General features: G+C 53.5%; 2 protein-coding genes across 3 annotated transcripts; both read left to right on the forward strand.

Annotated features, from left to right (window-relative positions):
- The first annotated feature begins 4,099 nt into the window (after nt 1-4,099).
- On the forward strand, nt 4,100-21,807 carry KCNJ4 (potassium inwardly rectifying channel subfamily J member 4). 2 transcript variants are annotated; one of them, XM_002198706.6, is made up of 3 exons: nt 4,100-5,205; nt 17,643-17,817; nt 19,502-21,807. In XM_002198706.6, the coding sequence occupies exons 2-3, from the start codon at nt 17,780-17,782 to the stop codon at nt 20,829-20,831; spliced, it is 1,368 nt and encodes a 455-aa protein (XP_002198742.2). In that variant the 5' UTR covers nt 4,100-5,205; nt 17,643-17,779; the 3' UTR covers nt 20,832-21,807. The 2 variants fall into 2 exon arrangements, with proteins under 2 accessions (XP_002198742.2, XP_030118861.1); XM_030263001.4 differs by lacking the exon at nt 4,100-5,205 and adding an exon at nt 7,917-8,543.
- On the forward strand, nt 8,551-15,353 carry LOC115493361 (uncharacterized). The gene is given in 2 exon segments (XM_030263002.4): nt 8,551-15,061; nt 15,063-15,353. Coding segments are annotated over 2 exon segments (1,356 nt in total). The 5' UTR covers nt 8,551-13,889; the 3' UTR covers nt 15,247-15,353.
- Nucleotides 21,808-22,543: the final 736 nt, after the last annotated feature.

The following is a 22,543-nucleotide window of genomic DNA, read 5'->3' on the forward strand; positions in this document are numbered from 1 at the left end:
GTGGAGAGATATTTGAATTATCAACCCATTGCAGCTCTTCCACAGCTGTTCATGGACAGCCATTCCCTGGTGTCTGCCCTGCCAGACACCCCTTCCTTCAGATGCCCTATCTGGAGCAGAGTGGATCCCTGAGCACAGCCCTGGAGAAAGAAAAGATTCTCCCAAGGGCTGGTTTGAAACAAACTTCACTGAAAATATTAATCCTGGATTCCTGGAAGGAAATCCTGGATTCCAGAGGATTACACAAAATGTAGGGAATTTGTTGAGTGAAAGAAGCATGCGGTTGCTGCTGGTTTTATAGATTTCACAGAAAAGAGCTCAGTAGTGAACGTTAGAAAGTTTTAATATATTTGAAAATATATTAAGCTGGGTGACCAGCTTGTTTTGGATGAACCTTGTCCTCGGAGCAGCAGTTATGCAGGGAGATCTCATGGCAGCAGCAGAGAGACCTCTGCATCAAGATCCAGCAATTAGGCAGTCAATATCTAATCACTAATTCAAAGCTGCTTTAGTACAACCAAATGGAAGTAGTAATTTGTCGCCTTGCCCTGAGCAAATCACGTCTGGCCACGGGTCTAATTTGGTTACCCTTGGACTGTGTGATCCTGCCTGCTCCTGTCCCCAAGTTGGCTCTGGCTGCTGCCCTCCCTGTCCCCAGCCATGACCTGTGGCCATCCTCTATGCATGTCTCTCTCTCCTTATGGGATTGCTTGGAGTAAAATGCTTAACGACCAAAGTGTAAAAATATTATTCCTGGTGCTTTCCGAGAGGATTAACAAGCCTATTAGCATCACCGGCTCCCTTTCTGAATATATTTGCATACATTTCCTCCCTGCCCATTAGGTTGGCGGTTGTGTTTTCCCTCTCTGACGCTCCAGCACCTGCATCACAGGGCTTTTCCAGATGGATTCACAGGCCGGGTTGGAAAACACCTGCTCAGCCCCATGGAACTGGAGACATCCCTGCCTGTTCCCAGCCAGGGCACTGAGGCAGGGGTTGCTGCGGTGGGTCAAGGGTGGGTTAGAGCAAAAGAGAAGATTGGCAAAGGGCAAGGACTGCCTGAATTGGGTTTCCAGACATCAGAGTGGAGCTGCCTGGGATTTCAGCAGGGCTTCACAAGACCACGTGGGTGCTGGTAAAAGCCAAGCCCCAGCCCTGGTGGCCCTGCAGGTCCCTGGTACTCCAGGTCCTTTTGTATGTAGGCAGAGAGTTTTGATCCATGGTAGAGCACGGATGTAAAGTTGGGGAGAAGGAACAGATTTAGGGTTTTCTCTTCCAAGAAATTCCCTTCCAACCCCCTGGTGTGCAGTGTCAGAGAGCCTTTGTCTTTCTCTTGTCCCTGCACTCCTCTTTGCAGCTTCTTGTCCCACCCAAGGAAAGAAGCCCCCTGCAGAAAAAGGCAAAGGTTTATTCTCCTCATCTTGCACCTTCCTAAGAAGAGCTGATGGGCCCAACTCCCAGCATTATCTCCCACTCTGGCACCTGGAACCACCAGCTGAGGTGACCATTAGAGGGACTTCATGGGAGCAGCCCAATCAAGCCCACCCAGCTGGGACAGGGTGGTAAGGCTGTGGTGTCCCCATGGAACACCATCCCTGTGTGGCACATGAGGGCCATAGGAAAGCTGCTGCAGAGCAAGGGACACCCAGGCTCTTAGAGACAAAATTGGCACATGGAGTGGGACCAAGTAAAAATAAACCTTCCCTCCTCCTGCCCTGCCACAATGCCAAGTTCCTTGCGCCGGGTGTCTCCCTGCCTCCCAAAATAATGCCGGGTGCTGCCACCACCCTTCATGGTGATGCTCTCTCCATGCCTCCCGTTTCCATGGTGACCACAAGGAATGTCGCCAGGGTGACAAGGAGGAAAGTGAGCTGGGATTTGATAATAAAAATGAGATTTTGGGGTTGTTTGGTTTATTTTTCTCTTCCCCCCCACCCCCCACCAGTCCCTCCTCCTTTAGTTCTATTTTTGGGGTTTCCCTCTCTGCCTCTGCTGGTCTGGAAGGCTCCTCCTGCAGAGCCACTGGGCCACAGAGCAGCAGCTTAATCCAGGGCCCTTCTCCACCTCTGCCTATGAGGCGATGGCTATGGGATGAGAAGAGGGACAAAAGGGCATTTCCTAATCACTAAAACAAATGTTTCCTTCTATCAGAAAGGCTTCTCTGCTTTTGCCCCTGGTGGTGCTCCAGGTGTCTCCCTCCAATTCTGCTGCAGGATGTAGATCAGGCTACATCCAGACCTTCTGGGAGAGTGGACAGTCTCAGGGATTTCTCTAAGAGAGGGCAATGATTCTGCATTCCCTGAGGGGCCGGGGAACACGGTGGGCTTGAGCACCATGGGTCACCTCTGTGTCTCACCATCTCTGCCCCCATGACCAGATCAGGTTGGCTGGGCAGTTCTGGAACACTGAGGACAGACAGAGATGGGATGGTCGGTGGAAGATTGCAGAGGGAACATGGCAGGTGCTAAGGAGCCCAAAATATTGCTCTCTAGTTTAAACACCCAAAGTCAGACCTGCTCAGCACAGAGAAGGCTTGAGGGTTTGTGCTGGCTTAGCTGGTATTACAGGAGTGCAGGACTACGGGTGTCCAAGTAGGGGCTGCTGTCATAGAGGTAGCTCTCCTCTTCATGCCCAGGCAGGAGAAGGGGCAGGCAGTGTTTTCTCACCTTCCCAGGAGCTCTTGCTTTCCACTGGACCCATCTCTCCATCCATCTCCAGCCATCCCTCTCTTCCTTTCTCTCTCTATCCATTCTTCCCTTCATCTTTTCAACCACCCCTCACTCCTCCTCTCTCGATTCATCCCTCCAAAGATTCCTCTGTCCATCTGTATGACACTCTTTCCCTCCATCCCTCCATCCCTTCATCCATCCCTCGTTCCACCCTTCCATCCCTCCATCCCTCTGCCTCCCTCAATCCCCACAGTGGCACTGGGAAAGGTTGGCGGAGTGGGGCTATTTTTGGGAGCGTCTCCCTGGCAACGGCTGCCACCACCGTCTGTGGTGGTTTTTACATAGGTGCTAAAATATTCCACACTTCTTATTAAAGACGGTGCTGGTGGAGACGGGCGGGGGCGGCGAGTGTGAGCCACCCCGCTGCTGGGGCCGGCGGCCATGGGGCGGTCAGGGCATGGCACTTGGGGGGCACAAGGACAGCAAGGGGCCAGTGACATCTCCAGTGTGGCGTCCCCATGCCCCTCTCGCTGCCTCTGGAAGGGCCACCAGTCTCTTGGCAGTGCCAGGCTGCCACACCATGCACAAGGTGCAGCTATCCATCCTCCTGCTGCAAAGGCAGAGGGAAATGTGGTGAGGCCTCGGAGGGAGCCCGCAGTAAGGAGCAAAAGGCAGAGAGGGAGACACCCCACTTGAGGTTGAGGTGGTTGCAGGGCTGCACTTGGCTTTGCCCGCTCTGGGAAGGAGCAAGATGTCTCAGGCCCATCTTCATCCCTTCATCACATGAAGAGTAAAGGCCTGCTGTGGTGCCAGAGGGATGGTGCACTCTGCCAAAGAGCAGCTGGGCAGATACTGGTCAGTAGCTCTAGGGAAGCAGCCCCAAAACAGGCCCTAGAGACAAAGATTTTGGGAAAGTAAGTACCCTCTGAACCTGAATGAGGTCCTCATAGGGATGGCTGCAGAGGGAATGGATGGGCTGGCCCTGCTGCATCCAGGTGCAGCAGCTCCCCAGGAGCAGTAGGGAGCAGCCATGGGTGCACTGGGGTGAACTGACCCATTCAGGAGGCTGATGTGCTCCTGGTTTGCAACTGCTCATCAGCATGGAGCTACTAAACCCACCCCAGCACCCTCTGCTGCCCCGGCAGTGGCTTTGCCAGGTGGGAGCAGGCTGTGCTCACCACAGCAGTGTTCACTGGTGCTGGCAGGGCACAGCAGGCTCCACAGCATGTTGTGCAGGGGTCATCCTATGTGCCACACCTTGGGAGGGTTTTGGGAGGGAGGATCACAGTCCTTGCAGGATTGGGGCCCAGAGGAGACTCAAAAAATGGGTTTTTTAATCTTTTTTTGACTTTTCAGCACAGGCCTTAACACTGTGGACAGCATATGAGGCACCAAGACAGAAACCATGTCCTCAAAATTGCTGTTCTGGAGCAGGGCTGTCCCCAGGATCCTGTGCCTACAGCCACTGCCTGTGTGGTCAGGAGTCTCTTCAGCCTCTGCCTTTGCTGCAAAATCTCTCCTTGTCACCAAGAAGTGACCTTTTTAAAGCCTCTGAGATGCTGCTGGCCATGGAGACCCAAAAGAGGTTTCTCGGACAGGTTTCCCAGCAGGATGGCTGTGCACATCCTGGAGCCCTGAGGGCTGGTCCCTCCATGTCCAGCTCCTGTCCCGGCATTACTCTTCCCACCAGGAAATCACCAGCTCTGTAGTGTGGGGAGGCAATGCCCCACAGCAAGCACTCAGCATCAGCTGGGAGAGCCTGGTCCTTCCTCGGGCTAGGTGTCAGTCCAGCACCCCAAATCCAGGTGGGAAAAAGCCCTCTGACGGTAGTTATTTAATCTCTGTGCAGCCGCCCAGGAGGAGGATTCACCTCCTTGGGGGCACCTGGCGGCCCCACCATCCCCTTCCCGCTGCCGATGGTTGCTCTGTCTCCCCCATGGCGGCTCCGCAGCTCTGAGCTCACACGCGAGGATGGGCTAAAGTAGCGGAAAGCTGTTGGATCCTACCACAGAGTTACTGACTTCTCAGCTACAGACTGCATAGCAATCAGCGAGGGGGAGAGGCAGCCAGGGAAAGGGAGCGGAGCGCACAGGGAGGAAGAGTGTCAGGGAGAGGGGGGATCTGGGGACTAGAGCAGGGGGGCAGCAAGGGGCACGGGCAAATCATGCCAGAGAAGGAGGGAGCCAGGCAGGAGGGGGAGACCTAAACCCGTCGCTGAGCCACGAAGGCACATCAGCACTCCGTGGGATGGACGCTCCTGGGAGCAAAAAATTCTGAGAGGCAGAGGCAGAAGGAGAGCGCTGGCGTGGGCAGGGCAGAGTTAGGAGAGGAGCAGGTCGCAGCGGAGAAGTAGCTCTTCGGAGGGGAAAAAAATAAACCTAGGCTGGAGGCGAGCGAGGACTGCAGAGAGACTTCCCTGATTCCTCCGGTCCGGCTGAGACGTTTCATGGTGAGATGGAGAGACCGGCCGCTTTTCCCCTCCTCTGATGCTGGCTCGGCACGGCTGGAGCAGGCGGCAGCCCTCGGCAGGACCCGGGTAAGAGGCGGTGCCGGGGCGCGCTGCTCTCCGCACCGGCATGGGAGCGCGAAGGGTTTTTCTCCCTTCGGAAAATAATGTATTGTTTCATTTGCGTTCGCTCTGAGGAACAGCTATAAATATAACTTGGGGAGAGATGCGTGGCTTCGTGTGAGCGTGCCAGTGAATAATAAAGTTGCCTTGTGTGCATGGCGTATGCACGCACAGCTACCGGGGCGGCCACGGGCCGAGGGGCAGGGGTGGGCTCCTGCCTCTAAACCTCCCCAACTTCCCTCCCCGCCCCCTTGCCACCCTAACTTCGGTCCCTTTGCAGGTAACTTCTTCATTTTTTCAGTTCCCCGTGTTTTCTTAGTGTCTTCTCGCCCTGGGCTGGGTCTTGCTCACCTTTTACTTCTCCTGCTCTGTAGACTCTTCTCTGTGCTGGTCCCGGCCAGTTCACCCCGAAGGAGGCAGCTGGAGGCCTGCTCTCCAAGCTCTCGGGTGCAAATGGGGCTGAAGTGGATGTGTTTGTTCTCCTGCTGCCTGTGGAGCTTTTTGGGCTTCAGATCTGTCCCCCTCTCCATTGCCTTCCACCTCTCCTAGTCCCAGCATGGCTGATCATGCCAGTGGTGGTCCAACACCCCCCGAGACAGGCACGGTACAAAGGGTCTTCTGAATAATGGCTTTGGGTGAAGGAGCTCAGGAGGAAGCCAGGAGCAAACTACCAGAGAAACTCTGCCTTTGCTCCCTGTTCAGAAGGTCGGCTTCCCCACCAGGGCAGGAGTGGGCAGGCAGGTTTGCATGGTGCTGGCAGATCACCCCAGACATCCCTGGCCCATTAGCCCCCAAGGCCCTCCCTCCTGGGCAAATAGCCTGGAGTCATCCAAATCCTTCTGGCAAGAGCCTGGAGTTTCCTATCCCTGCAGCCCAGCCCTGACTCGATCGATGGCAAAGCAAACAGCAGCTCTGGGGCCTCTCCCTTCTCCCCTTCCTCCCCTTGGGGGTGTGCTGTGAAGGGCAGACAGTGGCAGTGTGCACGGAAACACGTGGCAGAGGTGACACAGCTCCAAGGCTACCTTCAACCCCTGCTCTGTGCCCTCCTTGGCTGCTCGGGGGGAGTCATCCACAGGAGGTGGGAGGTGCGGAGATGAGCCCAGGGCTTGGGGTTACCCAGAGCCTGGGCGGGATCAGGAAGGTGCATGGGGAATACATCTTGACAGAGACATGGGACTGTGTCCCTTCTCCATCCACCACCAGAAGTGGCACCCACAGAAGCCTGAGACACTCCAGCAGTGTGTGGCCACTCCTGTTTGCAGACACTGAAAATAATAATCAATACAGGGCAAATTGTGCCTTAGGGGGAAGCATGAATCTGCTGGGGACAGGGAGTGGTGGGGAAGAGGAGAAATGGTGAGGATGGACACAGAAAGGATAAGCTGGAGAGGGCTGATCTGGAGGGAAGCGGGTTCCCTCTCCTCCACCTTTTTTTTCTTCCATCTCTCCCCGTTTGGGGATCAAAATGCTCAGATCAAGTGCACTGATGTGTGGTGCTGGCAGGGGGCAGGGAGTGGTCCTTGTCCCTTGCAGTCCCCCGCCATGGTTTTCAAGGAAACCCAGGAGGTGGCTGGGGAGGGATGGAGTTTCTTGGCAGGACCAATCCCCACTGGCCCCTCCAGCTTCTCGGCCACCCCAAGCTCAGCCATCGGCCAGGGCCGGGAAGCAGCTGCATCCCTGGGGTGGTGTCAGTGACAGGAGGGTGCCCGCAAGGGGAGGAGGGCACGGGGATGGATACCTGTGCCCGCCGCACGCCGCATCAGTGCGGACGCCGAGCGGAGCAGTTAATGGCCCCGTGCCCCCAGCGAGCACCGCTATCCCTCCTCGTTATTGCACTGGGCTGGCTGAACCCGGCACTGCGGCCAGGGATCGATAGATGGATGCTGGCGTCTCAGCAATCGATCCCTTACTCATCCACGCGGCTCCCAGCCTCCCGCTGCCGCTCGCTTTTCTGTGAATGGCGCGGGCTGACTGAAGCCGTGTGCGCCTGCCTCGCAGCGCCGCGAAACTGAGTCAGGCTCAATTGCTGCTCCTTGACGTCACTGCTCCTGTGCCCCTTACCAGGGCGGAGAGGCCTCACAGGGAACCCCCAGAGCCACCGGCACCGGTTTTGCTGGCCAGACAAGGTGGTTTTAATGGTTATGGTTGGGATTGGAGCCCCTTCTTGGGAGAGATACTGATTCCCTGGCGGCGAGGGGCTTGGGACAGGCAAGAGCTGCTTTTGAGCTGGTTCTCGCCCTCAGACCTCTGAGGCTTGTTCTGCAGCAGTGAAGGTGGTACCGTGGCACGGGCTGCTGCGGGATGGGAGTTGGCTGCAATGTGACCCTGTCCCCGTGGCCCCAGAGACCCATGCACCTCCATGCCTGTCCTCCTGGGAGCCTGGCAGCAGGCAGCTTGTTTCAGGGACAGTTTAGGCATTCACTCACTGGTTTATCTGGGAAGGAGATGCCCACCATCTCCTGGCACCAGCCATGGTGGCACAGCAGCACCACTGCTGCTCTCACTGGAAATCAGAGACTGAAGGGTGGAGAACAAGGTACTCCAGCCCGGCACCTCCCCACGCCGCCAGCCAGGGGCTCCTGCTGCCGCTCTGCCCACGCCCCTGCCACCATGGCAGTGGGTCTGCCCCTCACAATCTGGACGGCTGTTTTATTTCTATGGCAACATTTCTCCTGAAACACTTCAGAGGGAGCCTGGTGCTGTTCGATAATGAGGGAAGCAGCGTCCCCCATTCTGTCCCCTGCAAAAGGCTCAGAGAAACGACCCTGACACATCTCCCCACCTCCTTCCCTCCCTGGCGAGCGGTACCAGCATTAGTACAAAGAGCTGCTGGCCTTGTCCCAGCTGCTTCTCTGCTGCCTGCTCTCCTTTCTCCTGCCTTCGGCTTGGCTCTCCCCTCTCCTCTCGCCGGCTCCCTTTCTGCTGGCAGCCCGCTAAAGCACCCGCGCAGACTGACCAGCTGAAAGGAGTCTCAGAGCAAGTGGATGTCGAAAGTGACTCTGCTGTAGAGGAGGGTAAAGCCCCGGGAGAGCTGTATAGATCGGCCCCGCCAGCAGCGCGGTGAGTGCGGGGCTGAAGGGCACCGGGGATCCCAGAGGCCGGGCAGACGGGCGCTTCATCCCTCTGAAAAGCTCGATGGCATTATGAAGAGGCGGTGCCTGCCACGGGAGCAGGCACAGCGGCCCCAGAACTCCTCTCCTCTCCCGTTCCCGTTGCTCCCAGCACCAAGAGACGGCCTGGTGTCCCGGTGGAGGCGAGCAGGCAGAAGTTGCGGGCAGCGCCGAGCGCCAGCAGGCGACAGGCAGGTGAGCGGGCAGGATCCCAGCGGGAGCGGCTGTCGCAGCCGGAGGAGCAGGCAGGGTATGACAGCCACCCGCGGTGACGGCGGGGGGGATATCGCAGTCCTGGCAGGGTGCAGGTGCAGCCGCCGTGTCCCGCTTTGCTCTGCTCCCCCCCAGCCCTTCCCTGTCGGGGAGATGGAGGGTAGGGGAAGGAGTCCTCTGTACTGCGTGAGTTGGGCAGCACTTAGGCTTGACCCCTTCCAGATGCGCTTGTTAAACCTGACGGATGAAGCTGCAGCAATGGAAGTCAGCAAACCTGTAGTGAAATACTTGATCCACTCTCTGCGTTTTCCAGCTTACCTGGGATGCTCCCTCTGCTCTGTTTCTGGTGTCTAGCAGGGATGGCTGAAAGGGGAGCAGCTGGGCCCTTTCAGAAGGCTTGTGGCTCTGCTCAGCTCCCTCTTAGCCTAGCGACAAGGCGGGGTGAAGGGAGATTTGTTCCTCTGTCGCGGATGGGTTAGTGCTTAGCAGCCGGGCCAGGCTGGGAACTCAGCTGTCGTGCAGCAGCTGGGTGTGGAGAAGCGGCTGCAGCCTCTCTTGATCGGGGACTTGGCGCAGAGCAGGCTTTGCCCTGGTTATTGCTTGCCCTTGCTGCTGTCACTGTTGTTATCATCATTCATAAACTATTTGCAGGCATCTGCCTTGTTGGGTGCTTGGCAGAGTCACCGGCAGTCCATCCCTGCCCTGTCAAGACCACAACCGCAGCAGGCAGGCTGATGATGCAAGCCACTCTTACCCCCTCTTTTCCTGCACACTGATAATTATCCTTGTCCCCTGACTAGCCAAAAGGCATCAAGACATCCCACAGGGCCAGGCACTTTGTGCTGAAGAGATGGTGAAGGGATGCTGTTGGTAATGGCCTTACACCAGGGCTCCCACAGGGCAGGACGCCCAGTGAAGGGAGTTCCAGAGATGTGGAGATTAGTGAAGACACCCTTTGCACCGTGCAGTTGTGCTGGGAAGCTGGAGGAGGCGACCTGAGTGCACTGTATCTGCCTGGGATGTGAGGACATCAGGGGCACTCCAGAACCTTCAGTTTTTTACCTCTTGCAGGTTTTGCACTAACCTTTTGGGGTCTAGTCTCTGGTTTTGGTGGCAGGGTGCTGGAGGCATGTCAGCCCCTCTGTTTCCTCGGTAGCAGGTGGGATGCAATTTGCACCCTGGCTGCTAAAAAGCTTAGTTCCCTTTTGGCCAAGAACACCACCCAGGGAAGGCCAGGGCCCTTCTGAGCATTTAATTTTTCCTATGATGCCAGCTACAGAGAATAACACCCACCTTCCTCACTCAGCAAGAAAAAGCAGGGACTTCTCCCCACCTGCCAATCCAGCAGCATCCTCTCTTTACAATCCTGCTCAGTCCACCCCCCAGTCCCTGTGTCATGTGCTGCCAGCCTCATTTTGGCCAGAGAGGAGTGGGTGAATGCCGGTGCCAGTCCCACCAACCCCACCATGGGGTGTCCCCCACCTAGTCTGAGATGCTGGGGAGTAGGCAGCTGTTCTCACAGCGCCATGGTCTGGACGGTGCAGCCGCAGCAGGGATCGCTGGGGCGGTGTGGGAGCAGGCGGGAGGTGATGCTGTCACCTTTCTGTGCCTCTCCCTGACTTTGTCATCCCGGGGACCTTTGTGTGGTTCCCATTTTTATCTGTTTTTTCTTCCTCTCACTCTTTCTCTCCTTCTCTCTTCGCTTTCTTCTCTCCCCCTCCCATCAGCATGTGGGCTGATCACTGCTCAAACTTTTAATTCAGATGGTAATTGGAATAATAATACGGGCAGAATCCTTCTGGCTCCGTTGCTGCAGCTGGCTTCAGGGAGCTATGAATAGCTCTGAGTCACACACTGAGATGGTTTAACTTCAAATCATTTTGTTTTGTTTTCATATTACCCATCCTCAGGCTCCAGAGCTTCACAGGGGGAAAAAATATCCCCCCTTCTCACTCCACTCCAAAATATAAAACCGAGCAGAAGCACATGAATAAAATCCTCTTTTGGAGAGGGAAACTGGTCAGCGGATCATGCCTTGAGGGGCAGATGGGGACTGTTGGCACCTGATCTATTTATAATTATTGAACGAAAAGGCAGAAGTGTGTATATAAAAATGGTACAGAGTTGATTACAGCTTCCTCCCCTCACCTTCCATATGTCAGTTGCCTTTTTAATATGGTAAAACTCTCCTGCACAGTGACTGTGCCTTCGCGTGTGCCCGTACAGCGCCTGGCAGCCTGCCCTGCTGGCACGGAGCAGAGAGAGCTCGGCCGCTGGCTCTTGCGGCAGGACAGGCCCCGTGGCACAGAGCTGCCCTGTCAGCCCCAGCATGAACCCTGGGAATATTGCTGAGGAACAGGAGAAGAGATGGAGTTCCAAAGAGGATGGAGAGGACACATTGGATGCTGTGGGTCTGCAAGGCTCTGCAAAAAGGCAGAGAGGTCCCTCCTCAGCTGCGGGCGTTTCCGCCCTGACTCCCCGAGAGGCGAGAAGCTCGTCTGCCGTGTTGTCACCGCGCCCGAGCTGGCAGGATGGGGCTGGGGATGCTGATCCCAAGCCAGCCGGTGCCACGCAGCCGGTAACAGGGACAAGGGCACAAAGCGGAGCGCAACCAGCGGCTGTGGTATTGACCACAGACAGGAGAGAAGCATTTGCCAGACAACTCCAGATAAAGCAAAGACTAAGAGTGTAAAAATACCCTGGGATTTTTCCATCGTTGTCGCTCACAGTGTATGTCCCAGAGCACCAGATATGGTTGTTATAAAAAGAGAAGTGGGGGAGTGCTTTAGCGTGGACTTTTCTGTTCTGTTTCATGAGACTCTTCCATTGCAAATGTAAGAAGGGATTGACAATATATCATCTACTCTGTCAGGAGCTGGAGAAAGACTGGGACTCCATCACTGTGTACAGGGATGGAGAAATGGAGGTACTGCCCTGGCACCAAGCACCTTCTTGACCTTATTATCCTGCAGATCCCTTGGAAAGGGACAGCAGCAGCATAGCCCCACGTGCCTGCTGAGGGCCAGAGCAGAACTGGAGTGGCAGCGTGGGCTGGTGTGATGGCTTGTGCTGCTGGAGCATGGTGTCACACGGGAAGGAGAGATGATTGCAACACCGTGGTGGTGTCCCTGGAATTGCTCAGTCTAAGATACAGGAGGAGGGAAAGTCACTGGGAAAGAGGGAAGGGCAGCACATGCTTTGGGGCTAGATGCAGCTGCTGGCCCCTGGAGACCCATCTGGCTGACTGTTGCAATGCTGCAACCCAGTGGCTGTGACATCCATGCTGCAGCAGCTTTCAAAAGTGCTGGGGGGCTTCTGCAGGCCATGAAATTCATGGGTGTTCACGTACACACAGGACAGGCAGCAGAGGGATGGAGGGGCATCTGTCCAGGCTGCAGCCTCCTGCCTAGCATCTCTCCTTGTTGCACCCACCAGCTTGGTTTCATACCGCTCCATAGGAGTTTCCACTGACTCTGCAGCTCCCTCCTTCACATGTGGGTCTCAGGAGACAGAGCAAGCTCCAAGAAATGCCCTCAGGCATGCTCTGGATTTGTATCTCTGTCCTCAGCCAGGCTTTCCTCCCCCCATGTCCATGTGACAGGCAGCTGCCTGTTCAGGATATGAAATATAATCCCCTTCTGCTGGAGACACCTCTGAGCCTTCCCCTTTCATTCCATTTGCATTTCAGGTTTCCAAGTTGCAATGGGACCTTTTCACAACCACTTGAACTATGTTTACATAGGGTTTGTGCTCCTGGTAAGCCCCCAGGCCTTGCCAAGCTGATGCAATCGATTTTGCCATCAGGGATCTCAGTGGTGGCCCTGGCCCACCAGCTGCTGAGGAGGGACAGTGACCCAATGTGGCAGCAGTCCCCAGCCCAGGCGTTTCTTGCCTGCCTGTCTGTCCTTCCCATGGCGGCACCACGCGCTGTGGGGGTGTGTTGGGGTGGAAGTGGGAAACGTGTTTATTTTTGTTCGTCTCCTGGCTCGTGCCGCTCTGAGTTTGTGGCACTCGGTATTACTAACACTTCCCAGTGCCAGCTGGCAGCAGGGGATGAATCAGATTGGCAGCACCACAGCGTGGACCCTCCACTGGCCAGAGCTTAGAGCGATGCCTGTGGCCAAAGTGCTGGTGATGTCTCCTGCCCCTGTCCAGGGTGAGCCCCGACCAAGTGCCAGAGGCTTGACCTTGCTGGTGGAGACATCTCAGTACGCTGTGGGACAGGGTTGTCCCCTCTGACCCATGCTACCTGCCCGGCTGGATCGTCCCTGTCCTTCCTTTACGTTGGAGGTCTCAGGGGGCTTCATGAGCTGCTCTCTGCTCACTGGCAACATCCCCAAGCTGGGGTCAGCTTTACAGCCAGGAGGACAACTTACCCTCATGTTGCCAAAAACACTTTTTGCAGCTGTTGTGGTTTAATCCCAGCAGGCAACTTAGGTATCACTCAGCCCCTCTCTCCCTCTCACTGCCCCCAGCCACAGTGGGGAGGGGAATCGAAAAGGTAAACTTCATGGGTTGAAATAAGAATAATTTAATAATTGAAACAAAATATAGCAATAATAAATACGTTAATGATATTAATATTATGACCATCAACAACAACAATAATAACAGAAATAGTAATAATAAGCACAGAGAGAGAGAATAACAGGACCCAACAGAAACAAGTGATGAACAGTCTCATTACTCACCACCGAATGACTGATGCCCAGCATGTCCCCAGGCATCCGTCAGCCCCTTCAGTTAAATCCCCCACTTAAATTCTGGGCATGATGTTCTGTGGCATGGAATATCCCTTTGGCTAGTTTGGACCAGCTGTTCTGGCCATGCTCCCTCCTGGATTCGTGTGCAGCTCCTCAGTGGCAGAACATGGGCAGCTGAAAAGTCCTTGTCTTGGAGTAAGCCACAACTTTACAACAACTCTGACATGTCTGTGTTATCAGCATTATTCTCATACTAAATCCAGCACTGTGCTGGCTACTATGAAGAAAATTAATGCAGTCCTAGACAGAATCAGGACAGCAGTTGATTGCTTCCTCCCCCTCCCCTGCTTCTGACAACTCAGCACACGTGGAACTTGACATCATAGACCTTGGAATGCTGGTGGTTCCACTTGTCCTCAGAACCAAGATGCAGAGGTATATGGCTCTCCTCTCCCTCCTGAACATCCTGATGTTCTAAACAGAGGGATTTTGGTGGCCAAAACAAGCATTGCTGAAGCTGCAGAAGGTGGCACACTGCTTGTCAGTGTCAACAGCCTGCATGGCCTGCACTCCAGGAGGACAATTTGGATTCTCCTGCCTACTGCAGCTGAGAGCATCCTGAAAAATGTCGCAGCCACTTCGTGTCTTTGGGCTAATGATGATGGTTTACCCAGAATCTCAAGGGTTGCAAGGTGATGACGATGCTGATGGTGATGATGGTAACAGTGAAGAATCAGGGAACTCCTGCCATTCTGAGCTTCCTTCACCCTTGTGCAGGAGCAGTGACAGCACAGATGAAAATCAGACAGAGGATCTGGGAGAACCGACATTCTTCCCAACTCCTGGGCACTCTTACATGGTAAAAGATAAACAGGTGGGGTTGGCCAAGCATGCGCTGGAGATGGAGGAGGAAGATCAGGAGTTTCAAGAACCATTTTACAAAGACATGGGAGTGTCTGATAGCTTGCCTGGAGATGAGGAGCCCAGACTGACCTACCACTTTCCTGGGCATCAGAGGTTGCCTGCTCTCCAAAAGGCCGGTACAGCACCAAGTGGCTTCCATAATTCTTTCCAGCACAGCTCAGGCCAGCACCTGGGGACAGAGGCCACTGCCACACAGGCCCATGCCAGTGACCACTACGTGGGACGCCCAGAGAGCACCACGGGAACGGAGCCCCACGTGCTGTGCGAGGAGGATGGCAAGGACAGCGAGGACAGCGAGGACAGCGAGGACAGTGAGGACAGCGAGGACAGCAAGGACGGAGAGTCCCTGTCCCTCCAGCCGACCTACAACTTGCTGTGGCAGGAGAACAGCATGCTCAGGTCGGAGAACGAAATGCTCAGGAATGCGAATGTCGCGCTCACGTCGGTGAACTTTACACTCAGGCAGGCGTTCAAAGAGCTCAAGAAGGACAGGGCTGTGTTCATGGGGGATGACATCGTGCTCAGGGAGGAATACGGCATGCTCAGGGAACAGTATGACAGGCTCGAGAGTGAGAATGCTGCACTCAGGAAGGACAATGCCATGGTCAGGAGAATGTTTGACACCTTCCAGAACACCTTGAAGAGACAGGCGTGCGTGGTGGTGAGCCTGCAGGATCAGCTGAAGACCAGCCAGGCTGAACGAGAGAGGGAAGCCCAAGAGCTCCAGTCCTTAGTCCAGGAGACTGAGCGTCATCTTCAGCTAATGACCCAGCGGGCTCTGAATGCCGAAACAAATGTGGAGAGGCTGAAGCAGAAGATCTTTATTCTCCAAGGACAGCTGGAGAGATATAAGCTGGAGAATGAAAACCTGAGAACAGACTGGCCTGGAAGCAGTAAAGCACAACTTAGACTTCACCAGGTTAAACCCCCACGAGCTCATAATGGACAAAAATGCCTCCCTCAGGCAGTTCTTGCCTCAGAAATGCTGCCCATTGTTACTGAGGTCCTTGAATCCACCAGAAAAATTCTCAAATTTTAAGGAGAGAAGGATTTTGTGAGTACGGTTCTGTGTGAGTTCCACGGATCCATGCACGGTCCAAGACCATTGTTCTCCCCTTTGTAACCATTTACTGCAAATAAAAGCATTTACTTTCCCATTCTCAAATGTGTGTGCCTTTATTCTTTGTGGAAATGCTTTCCTTGTGATTAAGTACCAATTGCAGGTAGTGACGTGACTTTAGCTGCTGATACTCTGTTTGGGCACTATGGAGCCAGCAGCAAAGGCTGCCCAGGCTCTGAGCTGCAAGATCCAGCCATGGTGGGCTCTGTGCAAGAGGCTCTGCCACAGCTCTGGCTGACATGAGCTTCCATGTGGGAGCCAGGAAGAAGCACAGCACCACAGGATGCAGCGCTCTTACACAGCATGCTCATCCCATCTCATAGCTGTACCAGCTTGAACTGGAGATGAATGAAACCCTTGTATTTTATCTGTTTCCTTTGCCCCTTCTTGGGAAGGGGGGAAAGGTGATGAGCAGAGATCGAGATGTTGATGCACACAGTTTCACAAAGCACCTTAGGTCCTCATTCCTTTCTTTTGGAGCTGGCTACTGCTTGGGCCAGAAATCCAAAATCTCTAGAAATGATGCACCTCTTTCTGCAGCTGGAGAAAGAGAGCTGTTGGTTGTGGAAACTTTCAGGAAATTGTGAATTACTCATGTGTGTGAGCTGTGACAGTGCCTTCCCTGTGTTATCAGGGTCAGTGCTGGCTAAGGATGAGCTTGGCTTATCCAGGCTGGCTGAAAATGATGCCAATTGAAGAGGATGCCTTTCCTCTCCTGGCTGAGGCTGGCATAGAGGGCTCTACCTAAACTGGCCGCTTTTGCCACCTCCCAAAGTAATGTGGGACCCTGCAGTCTGAACTCACCATGTAATTGCTCTAGTCAGCTTTATCCCAGCAGGATCATCTGTGGGTATGAAGTGGCCTCTCTTCATCACATCAACATTTCTGATTAACTTAGGTTACCAGCCACAGGATCTGCTCTAAATTTACCCAGCTGCACAGCAAAAATTCCTGGCCAAACCAACGTCATGATGTTGTAGGGCAGTGAGCTGGTGGGAGCTGGCAGAGTTCAGTGTCAAAGTGCTTTTTCCTAATGGGGATTTTTGGGCAGCTGTTCACTTTTTTCTCTATATGGTGAGTTGCAGATTACAAGGTGGTTTTCTTCTCCCGGTCCCATAATACTCTTGGTCTGAACAACAATGTTTGTGTTGCTGCAGGGCTTTAACTCAGTAACTGAGTAATCTTCATCCCATCAGATGTAATTTCTGGAGCTCCCTTTCTATTGCTTTCTAGTCTCTGGTCCTAACTGGGGAAAGCTGGTGGGCACCCCTGGCCACATGCAGTCCCATTCTGGGGTACTGATGATGAGATAAGGGTGGTTGTCACCACCTTTTCCATCATAGGCAACATCATTTGCTGTTTCTCTCTCCTGTCTATGCACAACCACTTGTAAGCAGCTCTAAGCCTTACATTTAATCCCAAAATCCTTGTATTTTCCCCCATATCTGGCAACCAGTTGTTGTTCATTGGTGAGGCTGGGAGGAAACAGACTAGCTGGCTCTGTCTGCATCCACACTCAGCACTGGCTGCTGTAATCCAAAGGCTACAGTGCAGGATTAGCATGGGTGTACAAAGCCCTTCCTAATCTGTGAGTCATTACCCCCTCAGTGCATTTCACTTCCCAGCAGCTCTGGGCAGGTGGAATAGGTTGGCTCTCGAGTCTTTGACTTCCCCATCCTTCCATTCTGGGAGGACTGGATTGGGACATCTGCCAGACATCCTCCCAGGACACTGCTGCTGAGCTGCTCCTTGGGTGCTGTACACAGGGCACGTCACAAGGTTTGTTTCCTCTAACTGGCTTCTCTTTGGCTACTCTTGTGCCCTTCCTTTCCATAATTTCTTTTGGGCTCTACCCATTGCTTTCCTTCTTTTATTTGAAACAGGGTGTTCTGCACACCCTGGAAAAAAATCTCCTCAGGGTTAGGCTGGGCTGACAGGGATCCCTGAGGGCTGTTGTGCATTTTGGTGCTTTGTTAGTCCTTGTGTGAGAGGTATTTAGCCTGGCTGAGCTCTCACCCTGGTGTAAGCTCTGATATTAATATAATGGCTCAGGGCGAGGGCCCTGTGAGCTGCTCAGCTTCTGTGCCCTTGCTCTGGAGGGCGGTGACCGGCCAGCCCTGCTCCTCCACTGGCAGGAGGCAGGCTCTGCAGCCATGCTCCCAGTCTGCATCCACCAGCTCCTCACCTGCCGAGCCAGGCTGCAGCAGGTGCCCCAAGGAGAGCTCCCAACACACCCTGAGCAGAAGGCCGGGAGCCCTGTGCCTGCCGCTCTGGACTGGGATGGGTTCTGCCAGGGGGGTGCTGACCGGGTTTTGCTTTGTCCTTCTCTGCCAGGCGTGTGCCCAGGAGCAATCGCAATGGCAGCGCTGACCCCAGCTCGCCAGAGGTGAAACCTGGAGCTGCCAGTCCCACGTGAGTGCTGCTGCATGAGTTCCCACGCCCTGCCAGCTCCCACGGCCCCCTGACACCTGATGACCGAGCGAGCCATGGGCAGCGTCCGAGTCAATCGGTGAGTAACCCTCCTCTCGAGACCTGCTGCTGCCCTGAGTGACCAGGACCTCCTGATCTGGCCCCCCAGATCCTAACTTCAGACTGCCTTTTGATATATTCTTTTCAAATTACCTATCAGCAGCTTTCCTGTTCCAAGGAATGACTCCTCTATCCTTCTCCAATCCAAAACATGCCATATGTAGGGGTAGTGCTTGGAGGAATACTCTGGGGGAGAAGTAAAGCACTGCACGGTGCTGGACTAGAAATTACAGATTCCAGCAGCACTGCAGAAGCCACATGTGCCCAGGAATTGCACATCCAGCCATCAGTGCTGTCCTTGTGACAGTATAGGGATAAAATGTTTCTAAAATCATGGGATATTTAGGGGAGTTGGAAAGAAAGGTTGGGCCTGGCAGGCCCTGGGAAAATATTGGGCTTTACTGGATCATGCGAAATTGCACCTGTATAATCATTTAATGAATATGATAAATGATATGATTGTTAAATGTGATGATTGTCCCGTAACTGGATATGATTATTGTTCAATCGTAACAGGAATCATGAGAAATGATATTGGGGGAGATGACAAGAATCCATGCTTGCATGAGATCAATGTATACAATAGAACAATATAAGTTTAATAATTAATATGTAGTTATATAATGATAAGGGTATAAAACCATGTTCATCCTGAACCCATGTCGGAGTCAGATTTGGGTCTGTACCCCTAACACCCAGAGCTCTTCAATAAAAGCACCTGCATACAACCATTCTGTGATTATGTGTTTCTGAACGCTAACACTTGCCTTGAGATGGAGGCCCATTCTGGGGGACTCCAGCTGACATGTCAACACCACAGGGTGGGAGGGAGAGACTCCCAGGGTCCTGTGAGGCTGCAGCTTGTCAGGCATGAGGGCAGAGCAGTCTTTGTGCTTCAGTGCACTCTCTTGGCTTCCTCAGTGGTCAGAGCACTGTCTACCATCACATCTTTAAGGAGTATCTGCATGTGTCACAGGATCACATGAGGAGCAGTGTCAGAGCTGACTGCAAGGGAAGGAAGCCAGAGGGGCAAAGGTTTCCCAGAAAGTGTGTGTGTAGCTTTTGCCAAGGAAACTGCCAGTGCTTTGGCTGTTGATTTCCCAATTACACCTTTGGCTTCAGATAAGGGATGCTGGAAGACACACGTGTTGCTGTGGCAACAGAATTGTCCTGAGGAAGCAAGTATATAAACATTGCTATAACATTGCACACACCATGAAATCAGTGAGCAGAGCAGAAGAGAAAATAGAAACTCCCAACCTTGTATTATATGAGGGCCAAAATGTGGTCAGGCTGTGGGTGCTTGCTCCCAGGCTTCCTGGCTGTCCCAGCTTCTGTCAGGTTTCAAAGCCTGGTATCCCTTCTCACCATAAAGGCTGGAAGGTACCACAGAGCTACACGCTGCTGCTGCTTTGCTGCCCTGTCAGGACTTTGCTAGACGCAACCTCCAGGCAGCAACATTCAGCAAACATTGCAGCTGATCTCCACCAGTTTGGTCAGATTGACACCGTGATGCAATAATCACTGAAATGTGCTGTTATGAGATCCAGCAGGGTGGTACTGTAGCCCTGTGAACCACCCACATCTCCTGCCCTTGCTGTCTCAGAGGTTGCTGTTACCCTTCACGTATTCCTGATGGAAGTGCCTGTTTCTTCTGTTCCCAGGTACAGCATCGTCTCAACTGAAGAGGATGGACACAAGGTCTCTACGCTGGGCAGCATGAATGGGCACAGCCGGAATGGGAAGGGCCACGCTCCCCGGCGGAAGCACCGCAACCGTTTCGTGAAGAAGAACGGCCAGTGCAACGTTTACTTTGCCAACCTGAGCAACAAGTCTCAGCGCTACATGGCTGACATCTTCACCACCTGTGTGGACACACGCTGGCGGTACATGCTCATGATCTTCTCCGCTGCCTTCCTGGTCTCCTGGCTCTTCTTCGGCTTCCTCTTCTGGTGCATCGCTTTCTTCCATGGCGACCTCAATGCACCGGTGGTGGCAGGTAGTCCCTCTCTCCTCAAGCCCTGCATCATGCACGTGAACAGCTTCCTGGGGGCTTTTCTTTTCTCAGTGGAGACACAGACAACCATCGGGTACGGCTTCCGCTGCGTGACTGAGGAGTGCCCGCTGGCCATCATGGCAGTGGTGGTGCAGTCCATCGTGGGCTGCGTGATTGACTCCTTCATGATTGGCACTATCATGGCCAAGATGGCAAGGCCCAAGAAGCGGGCCCAGACCCTTCTCTTCAGCCATCATGCGGTCATCTCCGTGCGGGATGGCAAACTGTGTCTCATGTGGAGGGTGGGCAACCTGAGGAGGAGTCACATTGTGGAGGCCCATGTCCGAGCCCAGCTCATCAAGCCCTACATGACGGAGGAAGGAGAATACCTCCCCCTGGACCAGCGGGACCTAAATGTGGGCTACGATGTGGGTCTTGATCGTATATTTTTGGTCTCACCCATCATTATCGTTCATGAGATTGATGAGGAAAGCCCCCTCTATGGGATTGGCAAGGAAGAGCTGGAGACGGAGAATTTTGAGATTGTGGTTATTCTGGAGGGGATGGTGGAAGCCACAGCCATGACCACACAGGCACGAAGCTCTTACCTTGCTAGTGAAATCCTTTGGGGTCATCGCTTTGAACCAGTTGTGTTTGAGGAGAAGAACCACTACAAAGTGGATTACTCGCGCTTTCACAAGACATACGAGGTAGCTGGCACACCTTGCTGCTCAGCACGGGAGCTTCAAGAAAGTAAGATGACCATCCTACCTTCTCCTCCACCTCCCAGTGCCTTCTGCTATGAGAATGAGCTGGCACTTGTCAGTCAAGATGAAGATGAAGATGATGATGAAGTGGGTGTGGTATTAGGGGGCAACACCAAGGAGGAGGGAGGTATCATCCAGATGATGGATTTTGGAAGCCACCTGGACCTGGAGCGGCTCCAGGCAACTCTGCCTCTAGATACAATCTCATACCGCAGGGAGTCAGCCATCTAACTCCTCCAGCCTCCCCATTCCACACCCATTGCCCACAGTCTCCTCTGTTCCGTACCCATACACTGGATAAGTCCCTTCACCACCAAATAATGCCTCCCATGATTGCCTCTCAAGCCCCAGATACACCAAGGCCTGGAGCTGCTTGGATATACTCCCTTTCTCATGAGGTCATAATGCCTGGGAGAGGAGTGAGGATACACTACTCTTTCTGGGTATGCAGCTTGGGCTAGAACCCCTTTCCTGCCCAGAGACAGGAGGGCAGCAGGCCTGGTTTCTTGTCTCTGGAGAGGTGACAGGAGTCTCTGCCTTCAGTGGACAGACTGGGACCCACAGCAAGTATTTCTGCTGCGAGGCAACAGCAGACTTTCTGTCTCCTCTCGTTATGGGAAGGGCCCATGGCTGTCAAGGGTCACTGCCGTCACTGGGAGAGGAACAACACCTAAGCACTGACCAGATGAGGATAGAAGGGAGAGTTTGGGACTCTTGGAGGGAGTGGGGAAAGATCTTGAGTGAGGAGCTTACTTGCATGTTTGTTGCTTGTTGCACATGATTCTGTACATAAAAGAGAAGGAGAACTGAAATCGATACTCTTCATTGGCAAATGCCAAGCTAGGAGACAAGGACGCTCTACACAGGCTGCTCTGCACTCCTCTTGGCTTTTGGTGTTTGTCACCTCCAGAAGCGGCTCGGCTCCATGGACTCAGATCCAGTTCTCCCAGTCCTCTTGAAAAACACGTCCTGTTCCTCTTCTGAGACACTGGCAGAGGAGGCAGGGCCTGTGCTTACCACACTCAGACTGCTCCCTGGTACAGCACAGCCAGGGTGACAGACAGGTGACCTGACTGGACAGCAGACCCTCCACTTGCTCCTTTTGCCTCCTCCATTCTTCTCCCTGATGCCATCAGCTGTAAAACAGAATTTGTAACTATTTATTTTTAATAAAGTCTAATATCCCAAGGGGAGGTTTGGTAGCAAAGGACAGACTCCAAGGCTGCAGCCTGGTATAGAGACTGATGAGGGTTATTAGGGCTGGTGTTTGCTATTTGTATGGCATTGGACCCTGGAAGCTCCACCACAAGGGCTCTCTTGTTCTGAGCCTCTCTGATAAAGACCTATAACAAGAGGCTCAGAGAATTGGCTCAGGGAGAAGGTCATACAAATGTGTTTTTGGAGGGAATAATCTGCATTAAAATTACCAGTAGGATGGGCTAAGCAATACTGTTTGCCTTGGAGATAGAAAGAGTTTTCCCCAGGGAAGGGTTATAGATGTGAAGATATATATATATATGAAGAGGCAGAAATGTGCAAGACATTGCTCTAAATTCAAGATTCAAAAACCCCATGAAAAAACCCAAAGTGTCTCTTTTTGCTAGAGGCAAGTGAAGGGAGAATGAGGGAGGACATCAACCAAAGCTAGACCCATAATATCACTTTGTTGTCATTTCACAAAAGAGGTGAAAACATGATGAGCATTTTCTTTCAGGAGCAGCAGAATCACCCCTTAAAAACTGCAGATGATATGATAACAGAAAAACAAACAGGAAGCTCAGGAAGCTGCTCTGGGCACCCAGTTACTGTGCTGTGGTGGGAAACGGCTGAAGAAGTTATTAGTCCCACCTAATCCCTGATCTACAAAACAGAAAAAAAGCATCTCAATATCAACTTGGAATTGGTTCAAGAAGGAAAAGAAAGAGGGGAAGAAGCAGAAGGGA

This window comes from Taeniopygia guttata, chromosome 1A, assembly GCF_048771995.1.
Source record: "Taeniopygia guttata chromosome 1A, bTaeGut7.mat, whole genome shotgun sequence".
NCBI classification, from domain to species: Eukaryota; Metazoa; Chordata; class Aves; order Passeriformes; family Estrildidae; genus Taeniopygia; species Taeniopygia guttata.

Coding starts and splice junctions, on each gene's coding strand:
- KCNJ4 (XM_002198706.6), top strand. CDS start 17,780: ATGACCGAGCGAGCCATGGGCAGCGTCCGAGTCAATCG. Junction 17,818..19,501: donor GGCAGCGTCCGAGTCAATCG/GTGAGTAACCCT, acceptor TTCTGTTCCCAG/GTACAGCATCGTCTCAACTG.